Source organism: Lasioglossum baleicum, chromosome 13 (assembly GCF_051020765.1).
Source record: "Lasioglossum baleicum chromosome 13, iyLasBale1, whole genome shotgun sequence".
NCBI classification, from domain to species: Eukaryota; Metazoa; Arthropoda; class Insecta; order Hymenoptera; family Halictidae; genus Lasioglossum; species Lasioglossum baleicum.
The window spans coordinates 7,561,155-7,581,826 of NC_134941.1; the positions used below are offsets into that span (position 1 = coordinate 7,561,155).

The window sequence follows — 20,672 nt, forward strand, 5'->3', positions numbered from 1 at the left end:
TGTCTATTTTAACAAAAGTTTTCTGTAAATATAGTTAATGTTAAAAAAATTGTTAAATATTTTCCAATACTTCTACAAGAATAATTTCATCCATTCGTAATCTTACTATAAATTAATTGTGCAATGATAAAATAAATATGACAATGCGTGTAAAATGTTACTGTAGTTGAATTAAATATTCATTATTACAGTCAATAAAAAATTAAAAATAATGAATACTTTTATCGGTAATGTAAATATACATCGGGGAACAACTAACTCGATCTAATTTAACGTTAATAGTATAAATCTTCATTTACGAAAATAACAAATTTCAAAAATTCTCGTTACACATAACCGACAATATGGTTGTGAATAAAGGTGGTCCAGCATGTACTAATTGTTTCCGTAATAAAACGCATAAGAAAATAACGATTAAAATCAGAAGAAAGAGTTTGAAAATTCAAAAAAGGGGACAGGAGTTTGTAGTTGGTAATCTTCGAAGTTTCTGTAACCTTGGCTGAGAGCTTACTCATGGCGCATGCGTGCGGACACGCAGCCACGCGATAACTGTCTGAAACCAGTGAATCGTCGGTGCAATGTTCTTGGCCGGTCTCTGCGTTTTCTGTTAACGTTTGGAAAAACCGCGAAAAAGTTCGACGTAGTTCCGGCATTTTCTTTCATTTTTACGACGAGCAACTAGTGTCTCGTTTGTTCGTTAATAAAACGTAGTTAACCCGATAGATCCAATGGTTGGTGTCATGAAATTGCCTCTCCGTTCACAATGTGTCAAATATTTACTCTTTGTGTTCAATCTACTCTTCGTCGTAAGTACCTTCTAGTTTTGTTTTTATTATATATAACATTTATATGTATGTAACAACTCTCAACTCGCATAGTTACGCAGTAGTATAGCAGATAGCATAATGGTATGAAAATCGTGTTCGGATGGTTCAGTACAACATGCTTCGAAATTTTTGACAGTTTTACTAAACCATAAGTTCTTTTAGGATGAACATATTAATTTTTCAAATGTTTTCGTAATGCATTATATTTAATTTTTCGAATTAAATTGGTAATATTTATAACGACTTTGCCAGCTTCGTTTTTTGGGAGTGCGAGACATACTAACATCGGTATATAACCTAAATATCGATGCCAATATTGCAATCGATTCTCGCGATCACTGTTAGAATGTTTTATATAAGCGTTAAAGAAAATATAGATGCAGCATAAATTTAACCGCCGACAGGTGTTTGATACGGTAAAATGATCCATTTGCCATCGTAGATCATACACCGATGCGTCATACTTCATCCAATATATCGATGCACGTTACGTATATAGATATACATGCATGCGTACGCATTTAAATACATCTCGTTTTCTTGTAAATACCAACACCTAAAAGAATATACTGTCGTTTTTAAACGACTCTTCAAATATTATTTTATACTTTAGGAACGCATGCTGCGTCAGTAGAATTCATTTTGTTTCTGCGTTGTATTTTGACGGAGAAATTCGAAACGTATTTTAATTTCGCGTTATCTCACGGTCGGCGTAAACAAAGAGACGTGCCTGATTGTGTAAATGACGCGGCCTTACTTATATATTGACGATTTTTTTTTATCCATTTTGTCGATTTTTTTTTATCCATTTTGTCGATTTTTCTTTATCGGTAGACGTCCATTGAAAGGAATGAATATTTTATGTATGGTTTTCAGACATGGTTACAATTGGAAAATTTGTATAGATGCCAGTAAATGAGATGTATTTTTGGAGTATAGTTTTCGGTTGTACATATGTGTGTATTTAATAGAGAATTGCAGGTGGTAATAAGCGTTTTGTATCGACGGAAATTGGTCGGTAGTGAATTGACTAGGATTAAACATCTTTTACGAGAAAAAAATTAATTCGCTGCGGGCAGGATTCGAACCTGCGCGGGTAGAACCCAGTGGATTTCAAGTCCACCTCCTTAACCGCTCGGACACCACAGCAGTTGCAATTTCCTGTCCATTTTTAGGGATATTTACCACGTGATCGTTTATCATTTTCATTTAAATGTTTATACATCTTAATATATATTTATAATTACTTTTCATTCAGTTCTGTTGAGCTGTATGAACGAAACAAACCGTAAAATGATTTTATACGCACATTATAATATCCAAATAAGGCAAAGGCAAAATGATAATATTTTTAATATTTCGACGAATCTCTCTCTTTACATTTTATATTGATTATTGATTATACATGTATAGTCGTGTTATACGTTTATACTAGACGAAGCTCATTAAAAATAAAAAGTAACAGAATAAAGCCGGTAATGATGAATATAACTATTAATATATAAAATCAGGTTTTGAAGAAATGAATTGACACATGCAATCTCTCAAAAATAATTTTAAAATATTATTGTTACCTTTTTTTTTTTTAGAAATACGATTGGTGGTGAATTAAGTACTTGAATGTACTAAGTAAAGTAATTCATTGTGAAGTACTTCAAAAGTCGCTATTGCATATAATTCATACGCGAATTAGTAGATTTGAATAAGATGTTTTATTTTATGTATAATCGAAAGAACATTGATTTGTTTAGATTTCCTTAGACGCGTCTGGTCTTTTAGCCCCATTCGTGCTGCCAGTAATTGGATACAGAGAACTTTTAATCTCATTTCGAATCGATCCAATTTGCGATGCAAAACCAATTGGGAGCAACGGTTTACAATAAAGGAACTGAATTAGTTAATCACTTAAACTGACACTAATTGAGATTAAGTTTAAACAGAGGGAGGAATGATCCTTAAATGATCCTTAAGAATTACCTATACATAACATATTTTTATAAATGTCGTTGACTTATTTATGTACATTTGATTTCCACTTTTAAAGTTCATCTCAGATAATTCACGTGACGAATACTTCCAACAGTATCTACAATTAAGAATTTTAAACAATTTCGAATCGATATAAAACCACAGAGATCAGGAGAAAATTAATTTTGGCGAAAAACTAATTACGTGTAAAGTTTTTGTTGTCTCATAAATTAATATTTTTTACAAGCGTCAATTAAAGTAGGACCTCGATTAACCGGCTTGATCGGGAGACAATCAGCCCGGATAAATTAAGGCCCGATGGATAATAATCGAGACCCGAGGGAGATCATTAAAATGTACATTATATTCCAAAATTAATTTTTTATTTTTGAAAATTTAGTTCCGTTCATAATATAATCATATTTAAACATATTTGTTTATAATCGGGATCCGGTTAATCAAGGTCCTACTGTACTACGAAGACAAAGTTGTTAATGGCTACTAACGGAAAAACGAATACATAGTATTATTAGGGGCTGGGGGAAGAAGTCACTCGAAAGGAATGCGGGAAGGGCACGTCGCGTCACACGTTTTTTCGGCTCTAGAGAGATGCATATTCGCTACGGGTCACACATACCACGTAGCGTGTGCCGTCAAAACCTAAACTCTAAACTTTGTATGTATGTAAACATTGGGACTACGGAAGTATCGATGGTGGAGCGAGAAATCCCACTTGCCCTTGTGCCGTCGCAGGTGACTCCTTTTCAACTCCCAATAATACATAGCTCAATTGCTCTTCCATAATTCACAATACTTTCTGCAACATTTTTAAAATCGTTGATTATGTCTGCGATGTACTTCTGTGTTTCCTCGCAACTTTCCAGATCTGTAGTTAATTGTTCTCATCATTATTTAATTGACGACTCCGCGTGTATAACGAGGAAAAGAAACACACGTTCAAACTTGACATTACACATATGTATACAACAATGTCGTGTAATTATGTTATTAAGCGACTTTCGTGCTCGAGTTAAAAATCAATCAACAAACAAGAACACCAAAGATTTCGCGCAATTTTTTTAACAATATGTACGTGCTTGAAAGGAAAACTTTATTTAATCATTTTCAATGGAAGCATCTTTGTAACTTCAATAATTACAAAAACGTGAAACCGGTCATGTGACTGGTCGTGGTACGGTTAGTGTTAAATGCTTCAAATATTTCACCGTTTTGTCTTTCACCTGTTCATGTTTTTCATTAATGCAATTCCCATTTTCGTTGCATTGCCGTTCAGACTACAAGACTGAATATTGTTTGTTTCAGATAACGGGGATAATTTTGTTATCCATTGGCGCGGCAATTCACGGAATTTACCATAATTATCAACACTTCTTGGACAATAAATTCTTGTCAGTGCCGTCGCTCCTCATCGCAATTGGGGCCATTATTTTCTTCATCGCCTTTTTCGGATGTTGCGGTGCTGTTCGTGAAAATTATTGCATGATCGTAACGGTAATGTATACTTCATAAGATGCATTAATTAAGCACTACATATTACATGTTTGACTAAGATAATTGAACAATTTACGGATATAAATGTATTTAAAGGCTGAGAAAAGTTTCATAGAAACGGAGTGAAAAATAATTGCGTTCGCGATAATGTGAAAAACTTCAGACTGAATTGAGAGAACAGTTCTTCTTGTAATTAAAAAGAGTTGTTACATTTTCTTTGTTAGAAAATAATTAAGAATTCAACAGAGAACGAACTGAAAGTAAATTTCAATTTAAAAATAAGGTAAACAAATTTTCCCAGTCATTCTAAATGTAAAGAAAGCGCAGGTGTTGGAAAGAAAAGTGTCCTACGTTGAAATGGCGAAATAAAAGACAATAACTACAAAAACATTTGTCGTGGCCAGTGGCGCACCCAGGATGTAATCTTGGGGGGGGGGGGGCCGAGTTGAACCCAGTCCTAGGTTTTGCGTGACGACCTCTTTTTTAAGACAAAATATCTATCATCGGTACCCAGGGCTATTCCGCGATTTTAATTTTGGAAGCTGAACATTTTTTTCTTGGTGGGGGACTAGGCCCCCTGGCTCCCCCCTGGGTGCGCCACTGGTCGTGGCATCTCTTGAAAAGCTTCTTCGTTATCAAAAAAGTACAAATATTGATTCACGCGAATAGAAGGCGTTTTATATAAGAAAGGTCAAACGGAAACACTGATTATTCTTAACTTCACCAATTTTAAGGCAACGATTAGCTTGCACGCAGTGGCGCACAAAAACTTATAAACAATTACTATAGGTCAAAGTATCACCGTGGCTGAGCGGTAACGCGCATTGTAAATCAGTTTCAATTGTTGGTAATATCATATCCGAGTGATATTTGAAACATATACAATAATTTTTCATTAATTCGGACATTAAAAAAGATAACAATATCGGCAACAGTCTATATTTTCTTCTTTGAAAATTCGATTAAATATTGTATGAACGTCAGTATTTTACAGTTTTAAAAACTCATTGATCGATGCGCATGGAATGCCATAATTTTGTTGCTTTTACAGTCTAGTTTAGTTATTTACGTTGATTACCAGCGTCAAATACTTTACGTATTTAATGAAAATATAGTATTATACATTGAAAAATAATGTACACAACGGGACACAATGCTATTTTTAATTTCATAGATAATAGATATGGTAACGAATAGGTGAGTGGCAGATGTCACCCGTGCGCGAAACACGTTAACGATTATATCGCCCTAACAATGTCGATCTACCACTGTTTTTACCACGTTTTTATTTTTCACAGTTAATTTAATGCATTTTGCATTATATTCCCAGTAACCTTGTTCACATAGATTTTCATAGATAAAATTTATTTTCGCTGATAAATACAGTTTTTTAATTTCAAGTTATTTCTCAATCATCTGAGTTCGATCCACATGGCAATTGCAAATTAAGTGGTTTACGACATGCAACTGTATCCATTAGATTAAATTCTGTTAAATGACGTTTCACGGTTTGCTCACAGATTTTGTTGTCAAGATGTGGCAATATTTCATCGTGAATATCAACGACAGTTTCAAAATGGATGACCTGAGACCGTTGTCGGTGAAACTCGTTGAAACGTGTCTTAAATTATTTGATTGGAATCATTTCAAAATAATTATATAAATATTCGTCTAAAAATATAAATGTAACAAAATTCGCACGAAATTCAAGAGAAAAGAACCTTTGTTATGTAAGGCAACGGACATCAGTAACTTTTAATGCTCGACGCATTTGTTAATCACAATTCTTTGTACTTTATTATGCAATATTACAGGATATTAAACGATGATCTACGTGTTTTTATCAGCGATTTTATTTGCTTTTTGTTCGTAGTTTACCTCGTTATTGGCCATCGTTTTTGTTTTGGAACTAGCAGGTGGTATTTCAGGATATGTTTTGAGGGCCAGGGCATCGACCATCATTCAAGATAAAATGATGAACACTATGAACCAGTACGACAATAGTTCAGAAATAAAGAATGTTTGGGACCAGCTGCAACACGAAGTAAAGTGTTTTGTATTTCAACGTATTATTTTTTGGCATAACAAATTTTCCATTTTTCATACAAATAATAATACTGCGACATGATGTTTTCTCGCTGCTATCATAGTTCGAGTTTGGTAGTACCGAACACAGTTTCTTTGCGAACAATTATTTAATTTTGTTTCGGGAAAGAAAGATTTTTTGTTGAATTTTTAGAGACATTAATTTATTCATAATTTTCTCCAGTTCCAATGTTGCGGAACCCATAACGCCTCGGAGTGGGGAAAAACTATTCCCAAGACGTGTTGTCCTCGTGAGCCGAAAGTTATAGCGTGTACCACAATGAATCCATCAATATATCAAGAGGGCTGTTACAAGAAATTCCTGACATTCATCGCGGCTCATGCTTTACAACTCGGCGGTGTTGGCATTGGTCTTGCCGTTGTTCAGGTAACACACTCTTCTTTTTAAGAGACACATTTAATCCCTTCCAGTACAACAACGCGTCAGACTCGTGACCAAGATTTCGAACAGAGTACACTAGAGATGAACCTTATTTCTTTCTTTAAGTCGAAATAAAATTCTATTCTTTCACGAGCAATATTTAAGTGGTTAGACTCGTTTTTCCAGGAGAGCAAGGGTGCGGGATGCGGCTTCTCATTTCTCGATAATGCAAAGATGGGGTTTTTCAGTAGTCATAAGCGCTAGATAAAAGATCAATCTAGGCCGAGATCGCCCTCAAAAGTCCTATTTTCACGCATGTAGCTATTATTTTCATAAAGCTGCGGCAGCTAGCTGCTACCGAATAATGCAAATTGCGCCTTGTAAACGTAAAAATGGGACTTTTGTGGACGAGTGCAGCCTAGATTGATCTTTTGTCTAGCCTTTTGACTACTGAAAAACCCCATCTTTGTATTATCGAGAAATGAGGAGGCGCATCCCGCACCCTCGCAATCCTAGAAACGAGTTTAGCCTCTTAATCATTAAAGTAAATGTAATATAGGATGATAAAAAAAGGTCCGATACTTATAGGCCTAATAGTGCTTACTGTGAAGAATAAAAAATTTCTAATCAACATAAATCATTTCCTTATAAAACCAACTTTTGTTATTTTTGTTATTGTTCCATATCATAACTGGCTCTCTTCCCAACACATTGAACAACCTTGTGTTTATGTGTACTTCTTTGTGTCAGGAGCGAAATATGATTATGATATGGAACGCTATTGCTTTTCTATTCTGACACTGATGACGTAATATCAATGTGATCATGATTAAATGGATGTTTTACCAATTCTTTTTCAGGCAATCGGCATTTGGTTTTCGAGTTACTTGGCACGGTCGATTAGAAACAGCTACGAGACTGTTTAAGATTCGAAACAACGAGCTTGTAGATTACCTGCACATCATCTTTAGATTGTAATTCGAATGATGTTGCTAAGAGATTTAAACAAAAAAAATGTTTATCGTAAACTATACCGATATACTGAATATTCTGTATTAGGATTAACGAATTTTATATTTCTAGATATAAAATATATAAATTCTGAATTATTTTTAATCCATAGAGAGGGCTGACATGTATCCAATGATAATAATTTTCGTAAAAATAGAATACGAGAGCCTCGACTGCATTTTTCCGTTAAAAAAAAAATGTTAAGGAAGCCTTTGTATCCTTAAGAATCTCCCCTAATAAATAATGTGAAATATAATCTTGGCATTTTGGAAGAGGAATTGTTAACCTTTCTGTGAAACGTATAAGTAATCATTGTATAAGGTACAATTTGCATAGAATGAATTTTATTTAACATTTACATGGATCGTTGTCTTCACAAGTTTTAGAATAAGATTTGTAAATCCTCGTTTGAAGGGTGAAACAGTGACATGAGCATATTTTTTAAGAAATCGAATTTCTTCAGATGTCTAATCCATTTAATATACATATGTAGAGAAATGCATCAAGAGAATATCGTATTCAGCTGCCCAACCAGTATGAAGCAAGAGATAATATTATATCGAGGGGAGGATTCTTAATTTGAAAAAAAAGTTTACCAGAGCTTGTAATACTTTCCCGTAATTCATACCCACCTATGAATAATAAACGTGTGCTGAATTACCCACACGATGATACGCATGAGTCATATTCTGTATATTTTTCACGCATGGAAGTAGGAACCGGTCGATGTTCCAGTGCCGACCATTTCGAGGGCCCCTGGTGGTAGTAGACTAACGGCGTTCGCGAAGATTCTGATTTTTAACACTAGATCTACGAAGCACTAAAACTGAATTTACATTACTGTAGAAGAATAATCGGAATGCATTTATTAAGAATTTCAGCGATTTTTATTATAACGTATGATCAAAGGAACAAGTTTATTGAATAACCCCCAATAAATGAAATAGAAATATGTACGAAATAATATAGATTATAATATGTTACATATACGGATACGTAGTTATATTTTCTAAACGTAATAATAAAATAAATATGTGAACAATTCGGTGATGAAGGAATTTAAAGTAACAATGCAATCTTTAGATCTTTTATCGTGGTCAATTGCAGTAAATGTCCTAAAAGTAATTGTGATGATCGAGCAAATTTTGTAATCGTAAAATGTCAACAGAATATTTTAACGATTGGTAAAACGTACATATAACAATGGATATAATTACTAGACCGCAGATTTTTACACAAAAGAAAAATCAGCTGCATGTTTTGTTATAAATTTGAACAAGTCGACAATAATACAACAGTATATTTAAATTCTTCGAATATTTCCACTGTTCTCAACTGGATCCATTCATTGTCATTCTAAATACATAGAATCCGCAGTCTAATAATTTAATTGACAATTAAAAGACGAAATGAAAAGTAAAAGGAATGTTATCTACAATTTATTGTATAACATTTTTAGCATTTAGATTCGTTGATAACAAACAGAGATCAATTAAAAACATTGATCTCTGATTTCCCTGATCCCTGATTTCCATTGGAATTTTCGATTCCTGTTACAATAACATAATTAGACTGCGGATTTCATGCATGTATGACAAAAATAAATTGATGCCCCCCATCTAAAACAGTAAAAACATTAAAAGAATTTAAGAATTCATTGTTTCATCAAATATTGGGTTGCCAAGAAACGAATTTTGGTATTTTAAGGAGAAATAGAGCCCAATTCTTTTTATTCAAGCAATGAACTTTAATGAATAAGATATTTTCCCCTTTGTTCAATGATCTTTTGCAAAAAAAAATAAATAAGAAAATATTCTATTGATTAAAGTTCATCGTTTCTATAAAGAAATTCGGTTTTTTATTTCACCTTAAAATACCGAAATTACTTTCTTGCCAACCCAATAAATGCAGACAATTTTTTTTTGCATAAAGATCCACAGTCTAGAAACAATACTTCGTAATGACGAAATGCAATTGATAGTTCCAAAAATAAAATAACAGCTTTATCCTTAATTTGCTTAAATTTCGTCGACAAAATCTACGCACAGGTAACACCTGATTTCCATTGCTATTCTCCATTAGTCTACATAACGCTGTCGCAACGATAAAATGCAATTGATAATTCGAAAAATAATGGCAACATTTCCACCTGAATTTGATTAAATTTCAGCGGGACGAGAAATATTGAGAGACCATTGTAAAAACGACGTAACTAAACAGCGTTACGTGTGTCGCCGGAATGTGGACGTCTTTATCAGTAGATAATGCGATATATCGAATCGAGTTTAGGTGTTTTCCGCGTTCAGTCGGTTCTTCCTCGTGGCTCGGGAGAGAGAAGGAGCAGTATCGTTCTGTAGTGCACCTGCGTGCAAGAGGATTCTCGGCGAACGTGCACCAAAATGGCTGCCACACACCTCGATGTTGGCCTGCGATGTATCAAATACCTGCTATGCGCAGTCAACTCACTGTTTGTGGTCTGTAGCCGTGATCTTTAATCTCTTCTTGCCCGTATAACCAACTTTATACCATCCGCGCACGCCATTTCTTTTTAAATGCTCGGACACGCGAACGTTATTTTATTTCTCCGAAACTCGAGTTAACGCCGTCGATCCCGTTGTCAGACAATTTTTCGAAAACTTTCATAACCTGATCTGAGAAAATTCACAGATTTCAGAAAATTTGCGATTCTGAATGCGCGATCGTCGGATCCTGTCGTCGAAATTACGTCACCAGACAGCCTTGTCGATCGATACTTGTATTAAGATAGCGCTTTCTACGTATGACTAATAACCAAAGTTCAACATGTCCTATCGTTTACATGCACCAATCGATTGCAACAATTATCTGCGTGATCAGTCGCTTATTCATACTTGCTCGTTAATTGTCAGAGCAGCTTCGTGCAGAATTAACATTGTCTGCTATCATTCAAAGAAACATAGAAGCCTTCCTTTTTCTTCTTTGACGACGCACATTGCAAAATTTGGCCCGAAAAATCGGAAAAAACTATTTTAGCGTTGTTTATGGGCTCACGGTCGTAATACAGTAGGTTGTTGAATTCGTCTCAACGTCGGCTATTAATGTTATGAAATGAAAAATGCATTTTAATATTTAAAAAATCAAAATCATCTTATTTATTTGCTGACGAGACTTTTTTTACGATTAAGGCATATATTAAAAACATTTTCTTTATTCCAACGACGCAACTTAAAAAATTCGATGCTACATTAATTAACTCTATTTATGTCTTCTCGTATTACCAGGCTGCGCGTTTTATATATTCATGACTATAACGAGTAGACTGTGGATTTTCATGCAAAATAAAATTGCATGAAACAAAGAGTACAGATCTTTTTTAACGAAAAATTACTGGATCGACGTTTATTATGAATAGATAATTCTTCCGCAACATATAAGAAGTTCCTTAATTAATTGCAGGTAGTGGGAGATAGATTAAAATGTATTCCCGCTTTTGATCATTTTAAGACTGCAGATTTGACGCATTTGTTACAGAAATTGATTTGCAGGATTAATTCAAGAATGTATTTTTATCTTGTTGACAATTTTATTTGGCTCGTGACTCTTGCAATTGACGCAAGCAATTTTGATTTTGCAAAACGATTCGCAGTCTAACGATAACGTTCTTAAATTCGTTTTAATGCCTTCACAGTTTAGTACTTCGCCTATTACGAGTTTATGGTTGCTTCTATTACAGTCTTTGTCTTTGAAACTTCGTGGCTCTTCGTACATTTATTTGTCTTCGTTACGTCCACATTTGCGGCGTTCCTACGATTTTACGTGTTCGTAGTGTGCACACATGCGACTCCGAGGTCGTGCAATACAAACGTGCGAATGAACGATTGTTGTTCGAGTACAATGACTCGTTACAACGGCTCGCAGGTTCGTCGCAATACATATATATATATATTTGCAACATTCGTGAAACATTTCATTCGGACAGATAAATATACAGATAACAGCCAGATAAAAGCCTGTATTTACTGAACGATAAACGTGTGTGGATTTTGTACAAGAATGTGCACGACAATAGGTGTACAGCTTCAGTGTACACTTATCCTTACTCAGAAAATATACGTAGTCAGAAATGGGAATGGCTTCAAGTATGACAAATGCAAGTAACGAATATATACCGGGTGACCCGCGAGTTACATAAATGCGTGCATTTAATGCACATACTCGCGAGATCCAGTGGCAACAGCTCGCTCATTGAATTTGAATCTATTATTATGGCGACGAATTGCGTACACCGAATGATTTAACCGTTGCATTAGTCATTGCAATATTAAAATGACTTGTGGATGTGAAAGGATTAGATACTGGACTCATACGATTTAAGAAATTCTGAATCTTAAAACGCAACTTAAATTAAATCTATTTACAAAGCAAACGCTATTGTAATTTATATATTCTGTTGAGGAATTACAAATCTCTCGATTATGTTGCAAATTAAGGTAGAAATTTGAAATATATCCATAATAATCCGCCGATAACGTTATCTTTCTTTTTATTGCGGAGCTAAAAACAGCAACAATAACATTTACGGATTTTGCAACGTACCGTCAAGACGTGTCAGCTAACGTTTTAGATAAAATATCTTTGTTGTTTTAAAAGATACGTTAAATGTCTCGAGGACAAAGTTGAATGCTGTAATGGGGCTCACACGATACCAAAAAAATTTTTTAAACAAATGCCACTTTTTAGGAATCGTCATGTAACAACTACACTGCGGAGCTTTATGCAAAATAAAAATTGTCTGCAAATCATATGTTAACATCTTCAATTTTTTAAAATTTACAACAATTTTAAATTTTATTTACCCAATTTTGCTATAAAGGCATAAAGATCCACAGTCTAGTAACAACATTGTATTCGTATAACAAAATAATCTAAGTCAACCATAAGAAAGAAAAATCAAATAAAAATATATGTTCTCTTTCGATAGTTTTAAACAAGTCGCAAATAATGTGACAATATATTCTTCCATACTTTTATAATGTCTTTAGACTTCTGGCCTAGTATAGTAACTACATAAATGGATTCTATGCTGGAGGCATATAAGAATATATGTATTGAAACGATAAAGTGCAAAGTACTAAAGCACCGAACATCGCGTGAAACATTTTAGGTATCGACATAAGGGTGAAGGGTTGCCGCGTCGCTACGAACCTCGTACTTTTTCCCCCATTCGTTCGCATAAGTGACCGAGTCGTTAGCTGAATTCGCGAGGCCTGTGTTTGACGAACGCGCGTTCGACGCTATCTCAAATACTATGTGGGCTTGCGTTATATTAATCAAGTCGTAGTCGAGAAAAGGAGAACAATAAATGCGGTCGAGGCCGATGGCAACGATAGCCGCAGCAACGTCGATTTTTCCTGCTGGCCGAAGAGGAAAGGTAACGAGAATAACCATACTCGGCCCTGAGATTCAACAAGTTAGGTCAACCCTCGATATGGACGTGGATCATAGCTCTACGGTATTGTTCGGACGGCCAGCAGGATCGATATCGGCTGGGCGAGGTCGACCCGATGAATTATTACCATGCAGATTATTACAGCTTGCAACGCCGCAACTCGTCGATGTCTCCTGCTTTTTCGCAGTTTTTCCCCCGAGCATTCTTTTGTTTTTCCATCCCCCACACGATTCGCGAAAAACAATCAACGGACGACCTACCCCAACCTACCCCTGTTACGAGCACGCTAGACTCCCATGTAGAACGCAATCAAAAAATTATTTAACACTAAACCTACCAACCATCAAAAGTGACTGATATTTATAGTACATTATAAAAATAACAAGATTGAATTTATTTATATTTTGTGCGATTTTTACTATAACATATATTGGAGTCAAAAAATGTATTCAATAAATTCCCATGAGAACACCTTTACAATTTCAATAATTGTCGAATAAAAAGTCTAAAATGGGTCATTTGACTCCTCGTGGTAGGTTTAGTGTTAAAAAGACTGTGTATGTGTATCTTCTGTGGCAGTAAATGCGCGGTCTTGACAAATAATCGTTTGCACGGGGATACTATTTAATTATGCCATAGTTTTAATGAATACTTACAAGATATCATCATAGCTTTAATCGTGTTGCTTTTAATTTTTCTTGTAAAATCGATATTAATTTTGTACGTTAAGCACGCTAATGGCATTAACCATTGTAATACTGTCGCAACAGCGTTACCTATACATATACAATACAATGTGGTCGACGAAATAGGAAAAGATACTATCATATGATTTCCGCTTCATTTATCATAGATACCAACAGGAAATGACGAAAGACGATCGTTCAGGAAAAAGACAATAATAGTTCTAATAATATCAATATAGCGGAATCAACCTGGTGTTTAATATAATTTCAAATGTATAAAAGAGAAACTAATAAAATATAGTTAACAAAAAAAATCATATTCATCAAACCATTAGATTCATATTGTTTGTACCTTTTTTCATTTTCTTGAAAGAATATATTTATATATGTATATATATGTACAAAAGTAGTAGTCATATTTTGAATTTCGAAATAATAAAAGTAAGATGACATTAGCAGCTACTAAATTAATAAAATGATAAAAGTGGTATAGAATACGCAATTTTGATAATAAATTCTAATTAAGAAATTGAACGCACTTCGTGAAGTATATGACAATTTTCACTTATCCTGATCGATATCAAAGTAGAAGATATTAGATTGTCTTATGACCATAATGTCTCGATTTATCAGATCCGATAAAAATTATAATCTCTCCGACGCTCGCAATAATGTGACAGTGTCTTTCTCTCACAGATATTTATATAGATTGAAATATACCATTTTTAAACTTCAACACAAACGTTATTGTTATATACCATTTAAGCAAAGTTGAGGGAGAAAAACAATTACTTGAACATAATTAAATATATGATACTATCTTTATAAATTAATTAAAAGATAATTGTTTTTCTTCAAGTAGAATCACAGAAATTTTGTAAAATACCAAATCTTCCAATCCACTTATAATTTTTAATTCATTATATTAGTTTATGTATAACTTCGAAGCCTCATAATTCTTTTAATGTTGCAGTTGACGGGGATTATGATAATATCTATCGGAACAACAATTTATGCCGTTAACGATGACTTCTCGCGTTTCCTTGATCCAAAATACATTTCTCCTGCAACTCTTCTGGTCATAGTAGGCATCCTTGTGTTTGTAATAGCATTTCTAGGATGTTTCGGAGCTCTTAGTGAAAGTACTTGTATGGTTCTTATAGTAAGTATACCCTCCAATTTATTTTAAAGCTAACGGACAATAATTATATTATATTTTATTTAAATATTCAGTCATATATTCTATGAATCATTGCATTGCCATTTTTCTTTTCTTAGAGTATTTATCAAAAATTTTTAATATAAAATTTCACATATAAAACTTGATAATAACAAGTATATTCATAGTTTGCAGTATCCCTCTCCGTTGTTCTTATACTGGAATTAGCTGCTGCAATTTCAGCTTATGCTCTTCAGGATGACATAAAGAATGTCCTAGTTGAAAATATCAATAACACTATGCATCAATATACCAAAGATAAGGAAGCTAAAACAGCTATTGACTTTTTACAATCAAAGGTAATGTATAAAATTCATTAAGAAATAGTAATATTTGAGAAATGGCTTTTGTTTTTAACACGAAGAGGAATTAGACTAAACTTGTAATGATTTTAACGCTAATTGAAACATGCTCCAATGTAAGACATTTATCTCACTGAATATGATTTTTTAACAAGCTTTTTGACAAGCTTTATAACGTTTTAAAATCATAGAACACCATTAAATAATAATCTTTACATACTTTCTCATAATTATAGCTTTTCTGTTGTGGATACAACGGCCCTCATGATTGGGATGAAATTAGGGCAAACGAGAACATAGGTCTACCACAATCTTGTTATGTTCTCGATACATTTAATTATAGCTTGACAGATTTTGCTGTGTCTGACTACGAACTTGATATCTATGCATCTGGATGTGTTAGAAATCTTTCAATTCTCATTCATAGAAGTGCACTTTACATTGGTACCGGAGCTGTGGCTATTGCACTTATTCAGGTAAATATATATGCATATTTGTTTTTTGACTTTTTACTGTATATAATACTACATCATAATAAGATTTCAAAAAATAAATTCGAGGCTAGCTAGCGACGCGTGTTTTTAATAACAAAAAATTGAGTATGCGCGTGTTCCAAATTAATATCTTTGTTCCTCCTTTTTCCTTTGCGCTTCGGATTTTCAGTTGTCTGTACCTGAAGATTAATTGTTTGTCATTATTTTCAGTTCACTGGAATAATGTTTGCCTGCATATTGGGCAAAGCAATTAGGAGGCAGAAAACAGAAAGGGAGCGCCGCAGGTGGGAACTTAGAGAAAGTTTAGTTAATGGTTACCAGCCATTGGGAAAATCAGATCCTTTTACAACTTTCCCCGTCGTCTATAATATGTACCCTGAACCTACAAAAACCGCAGCCTAGTATTCTTTTTCTCGTTGTAGATTTTTCATTGAATATTTTTTAATTTACTCATTTACCATAAAAAAAACGTCCTACATATTTAAAATCTGTAAGTATTAACATTATCCTGTCCTTTTTTTTTAAAAAAAAAGTATAAACTTTTTCATGTTACGCGTGTTTCAATGTTTGAAAAATGACCTTCTTATGTCAAAGTTTGAATAGTAAAAGTTTCAATTGCTGATATAATTATAATTATGAAATAAGTATGTATGACCAGATAAGAGCAAAGAAAATTATCCTTTAACTAAACTGCATCTTGCGTTTTATGAAGAAAAATTTTGTACCAATTTCTAATGTGCTGTTTTAAACAGAAGAACATTTAACATTTTTTACTAGGATGTTAACATTCTAGTAGATATCAACATTCCTATAAAAACAAAATAATATATAAATTAAATAAATTAGATCTACTGTTCTATGAAATACCTACCTATTTTTGACATAGCAAATCTCAGCAACCTTCGCAGAATTATTGTTCTGCCACTGACCGCATTTCCTTTTCTTCTAAATTAATTGAATGCTTTTCAATTCTTACTTTTCCAGCAATATCTTTTATGGTGTACATAGCACACACAATAATATTAACTATTCCAGTATTTCAATATTTTATACTTTATTAAAAACAATAGTCATCAATCTTATCGAAAGATCGATGCCCTTTGTAAAATTGTTTTTACTTCTTCATTCGTTGATGAATTATTTAAATAAGGAGGCGTAAGTTCACGATAAGCTAAACAAATTCGTCGTAATTTTACATCTTCCCTCAAAACACAATGTTCCCATTTGTACCTGCAAAAAGAACATCAGATTTAATATTTGTTTCAGCAATGTAACAATTATTTATGATGGCTACTACATAATAAATTTTTTCAATTGTGTTCTGTATTGCGATCTTTATAAATTAGCTTTTGCAAATTCCGTATGTCTACATAGCTACTACAGTATAAATATATTCAATCTAAGAGAAGTTATTTTAGATTGTAAGAATATGTCTTAAAAATAAAATCGACTTGAAGTTATTCCAAAACTTTTGTATTATATGTAAATATGCCAAATATGAAAACTTTAATAAACGTTAACGATGTTTTTTATTCTACATTTAATGTAACCAAATTGGTAGCAGGAAATGAAGATTGGTATTTAGGCGATTAAGCAAAAATGAATATTTGAAAGCACAGTGTAGTGTACAGTGTAGTTTTTAGTATTTCTTGTGTTATCAATTTTATTACCTTGCAGCACCGAAAAGAACCATGAGAGACCCCTCTGGCATTGGTAACCTCACAGTTATATCCTGCGCATCTCCGTTTTCACTGATTTCATCAAATTTTACATTAGCATGTAATGTTGTAGAATATTCAGCAACACTCTCCAAATTATATTTTGTATCTGGACCAATGTAAGGAGTCATTGTTAAAACTGAATCAGCCGTTACATTGACAGTAACTATTCTTTCACCCCAAATCCAGCAGTCATCAATATGTGGGTCTATAGAAGCTCCTCGTAATGGATCATATTCTAAAGTACATTGCTCCACAGTTTGAAAGTTCTTAAGTATAGGCTCCTCGGAGAACTTTTGTTGCACAAATTGAGTAGATTTTGGAAAACCATCGAAGGAACCCAAACGAAGCTTTTTCTTCTTGAAATTGCATTTTGGACCAAAGTTCTAGATTCATAAAATTATGTTATCGTGTGATCTTTTGGTTGCTTAATGTTAATATGTTATTAGTAGAGGTGTGCGAGAACTTAAAAATATCGGGTTGGGAGATTCTCCAATATATTGGGATTCTCAAATATCCTTGGAAATCTCGATAATTCTAGGGAATTCCGAAATACCTCTGGTATATATGTATATAGAGTACCTGATATTTTAAGGTTCTCGCACATCTTTAATTATATTATTAGTGTCACAATATTTTAATACTCTGCATATTATTCTAATGATGCGTGAATTATTATGTGCAAAATACCTGTTTTCTTCTTCCACTTTGTGAAGCTTCCCAAGGAATATCATCCAGTGCTTTCTTCAGCAGAGCAATGTCATCAGAATTTAAGAAATTCAGCTATACATTAAAAGAGAAAGATACAACTTATTATGCATTTCCTGAATTATATATTGGATTGGCAAGAAAATAATTTTGGTATTTTAATGTGAAATAAAAGCCAATTTTTCTATTCAAGCAATGAACTTTAACCAGTAAAATATTTTCCATCTTTTGTAGCTTCATAATCTCGTGCTCATAGAACTTCAAAATTTTCCCAAAATTGAATTTTATTTCACCTTAAAATACCAAAATTACTTTCTTGCCAACCCAATATTTAAATATAATTACTATAATAATTTCACAGGCAATATTCTTTCTTTTTCATATATCTTCATAAATGTAGTTATGAAGAATATTTGCTACCAATTTGTTTTATTTTAAATAAATACCTTTATATACACACCAGGAAATTCTATAGGATTTCCCTGATGATTTGGATGATCTTTATAAAGGTCAGCATCCCAACCAGGCCATGCTCGATCACAATGTGGGCAGTAGACGTACGAAGAACATTTCTGCAATAAGTTAAAATACCTTATATTAATTATAATGTCATTGATAGATATATGAAATATATCTCTACATAATACCACATTATTAAATAATATATATATATAAGGATTAAATTTCTTATAATTCATTTAATACAAGAAATACAGTATTACAATTCTTAATAAACTCTAACCTCGAACTGAAGTTTCAAGTCGGGTTTTGTTATGTTGTATTCTTTTTCACAGAGAAGGCAAGACCTTATTCCTTTACAACCACAAGGTCGGACCGTTTCCATTGTTAAAATAATTATTTAGTAGTAATTTACAAATATATGCATAGAATTATTATCACAGAACACTGAGAACACAGACTTTCGTGCACTTTCGTGTCACTCACTCAGTCAGTGTCACTCAAATAATTCGGTGTTTTCTTACGCCTTCTAGGACAAAGTGAAAAACAGAAGACCACTGACCAGTGCTGCCAGATGAGGGGAATCACGCCGATTTTAGGTACCCCCTCTCCGACGACCACCAGAGTAAGTGACACGTTGCGCGTGCGCGACGGGGATTGAGTAGGGGCAAATGGGGGACACGTTGCGCGTGCGCGATGGGGACGGGGACGCACACACACGCAACGATGACAGATGAGATGATATGACATTTCGCAGGTTTTAGGTTATTGCCGCGTATCGTATCGAACTCATGTACATATACGTACTTAATGAAATTAATAATATGAATCGATCTAAATAGACATTGTAAACATTCTTTATTATAAATAAAATGAATTGTGGGAGTTTCAGTCGTGAAGCGAAGTATGCAGTATGAATTTTCACACTGTGGATTTTGAAACTACCTTTTTCAATGCATATATTCGAAAGTTTGGTATTGGGATTATTGGGAAGGCGAAACGAATTGTAGAATTGAATACTGAATATAATAAATATATTATACATAATAATATACACCAGCTCGGTTGGTTGAGCGCGTTAGGTATTCAAGTGTAGACGTACTTGTACATAATAGTATACAATAAAATACAATATGATATAAATATACACATACACACACACACACACGTAATAATCAAACTAATATTCAACATGTATCACTCTCACTGCTGCTATTTTCGGTTTCGTCAGGGAGCAAGATCCCATCTAATTCGGAAGGTACTTCTTTGCTGTGGTACATGTCAGAATTAAAATATTCCAACACATTGTCCGGTACATTGTAGCTGCATGCATCAACGTTCTTTGACTTTAAATATAATTTAATTCTAGTTATAGCGGAAAGCATCTGCGTACCTAAGCAATTTCTTTTTAAATTTTTCATGTCCGTGATTATTGAAAAATACCTTTCCACATCTGCATTGGAATGCGGTAGTGATAGGCATATAAATGCTAGTTTTGCAAGTTCGCCATACATTAATTCACCTGAACAATCTTTTAAATTTCTTACGGTGCTCCAAAATGCTATAACATCTAATTTTTTAAACTGTTCTTTTTGTTCATATGTTGAACCCGCAGACAATGTGAACCATTGGTCAATTGCTATTTCAGCTGTCACTTTGGATGGAAAATGTTCTGCAATGATATCGATTTGACCTACGTGTTTACTGTGATCTAATGCTACGTTTGGATCTAAAAAATTCAATGCATTTACAAACTTGTCGTTAACCGGAAGTCTTTTGATGGACTCTTTGTACGCAGTTTTATAAAATTGTTGAATATTTGTATAGAATTGTGTGACTTCCTGGGGCTGACTTTCTCTTAAAACATCTATCA

At 33.6% G+C, this 20,672-nt stretch overlaps 2 protein-coding genes and 1 non-coding gene across 3 annotated transcripts; 1 reads left to right on the forward strand and 2 right to left on the reverse strand.

Annotated features, from left to right (window-relative positions):
- The first annotated feature begins 522 nt into the window (after positions 1-522).
- Positions 523-16,355, forward strand: LOC143215374 (uncharacterized). The gene is made up of 8 exons (XM_076437473.1): positions 523-806; positions 4,119-4,307; positions 6,181-6,351; positions 6,577-6,780; positions 14,873-15,061; positions 15,247-15,417; positions 15,657-15,896; positions 16,125-16,355. The coding sequence occupies exons 1-8, from the start codon at positions 729-731 to the stop codon at positions 16,314-16,316; spliced, it is 1,434 nt and encodes a 477-aa protein (XP_076293588.1). The 5' UTR covers positions 523-728; the 3' UTR covers positions 16,317-16,355.
- Positions 1,895-1,976, reverse strand: Trnas-uga (transfer RNA serine (anticodon UGA)). Its single transcript has one exon. It is a non-coding gene; the product is annotated as a tRNA-Ser (tRNA).
- Positions 16,356-16,951: 596 nt separating the features above from the next.
- LOC143215368 (alpha-ketoglutarate-dependent dioxygenase alkB homolog 4) lies at positions 16,952-19,353 on the reverse strand. The gene is made up of 5 exons (XM_076437466.1): positions 19,083-19,353; positions 18,787-18,912; positions 18,323-18,415; positions 17,585-18,018; positions 16,952-17,144 (listed from the first exon to the last, which is right to left on the reverse strand). Exons 1-5 carry the CDS (start codon positions 19,182-19,184, stop codon positions 16,994-16,996), a joined length of 906 nt encoding a protein of 301 aa, XP_076293581.1. The 5' UTR covers positions 19,185-19,353; the 3' UTR covers positions 16,952-16,993.
- Between the last annotated feature and the right edge of the window lie 1,319 nt (positions 19,354-20,672).

Excerpts from the sequence above, each read along its gene's own strand:
- LOC143215374 (XM_076437473.1), top strand. The coding sequence starts at position 729 with ATGGTTGGTGTCATGAAATTGCCTCTCCGTTCACAATGTGTCAAATAT. Across the intron at positions 807-4,118 it reads TGTTCAATCTACTCTTCGTC|ATAACGGGGATAATTTTGTT; the intron begins GTAAGTACCTTC and ends TGTTTGTTTCAG. Across the intron at positions 6,781-14,872 it reads TTGGTCTTGCCGTTGTTCAG|TTGACGGGGATTATGATAAT; the intron begins GTAACACACTCT and ends TTAATGTTGCAG.
- LOC143215368 (XM_076437466.1), bottom strand. The coding sequence starts at position 19,184 with ATGGAAACGGTCCGACCTTGTGGTTGTAAAGGAATAAGGTCTTGCCTT. Across the intron at positions 18,913-19,082 it reads ACTTGAAACTTCAGTTCGAG|AAATGTTCTTCGTACGTCTA; the intron begins GTTAGAGTTTAT and ends AACTTATTGCAG. Across the intron at positions 18,019-18,322 it reads AAAGTGGAAGAAGAAAACAG|AACTTTGGTCCAAAATGCAA; the intron begins GTATTTTGCACA and ends TTATGAATCTAG.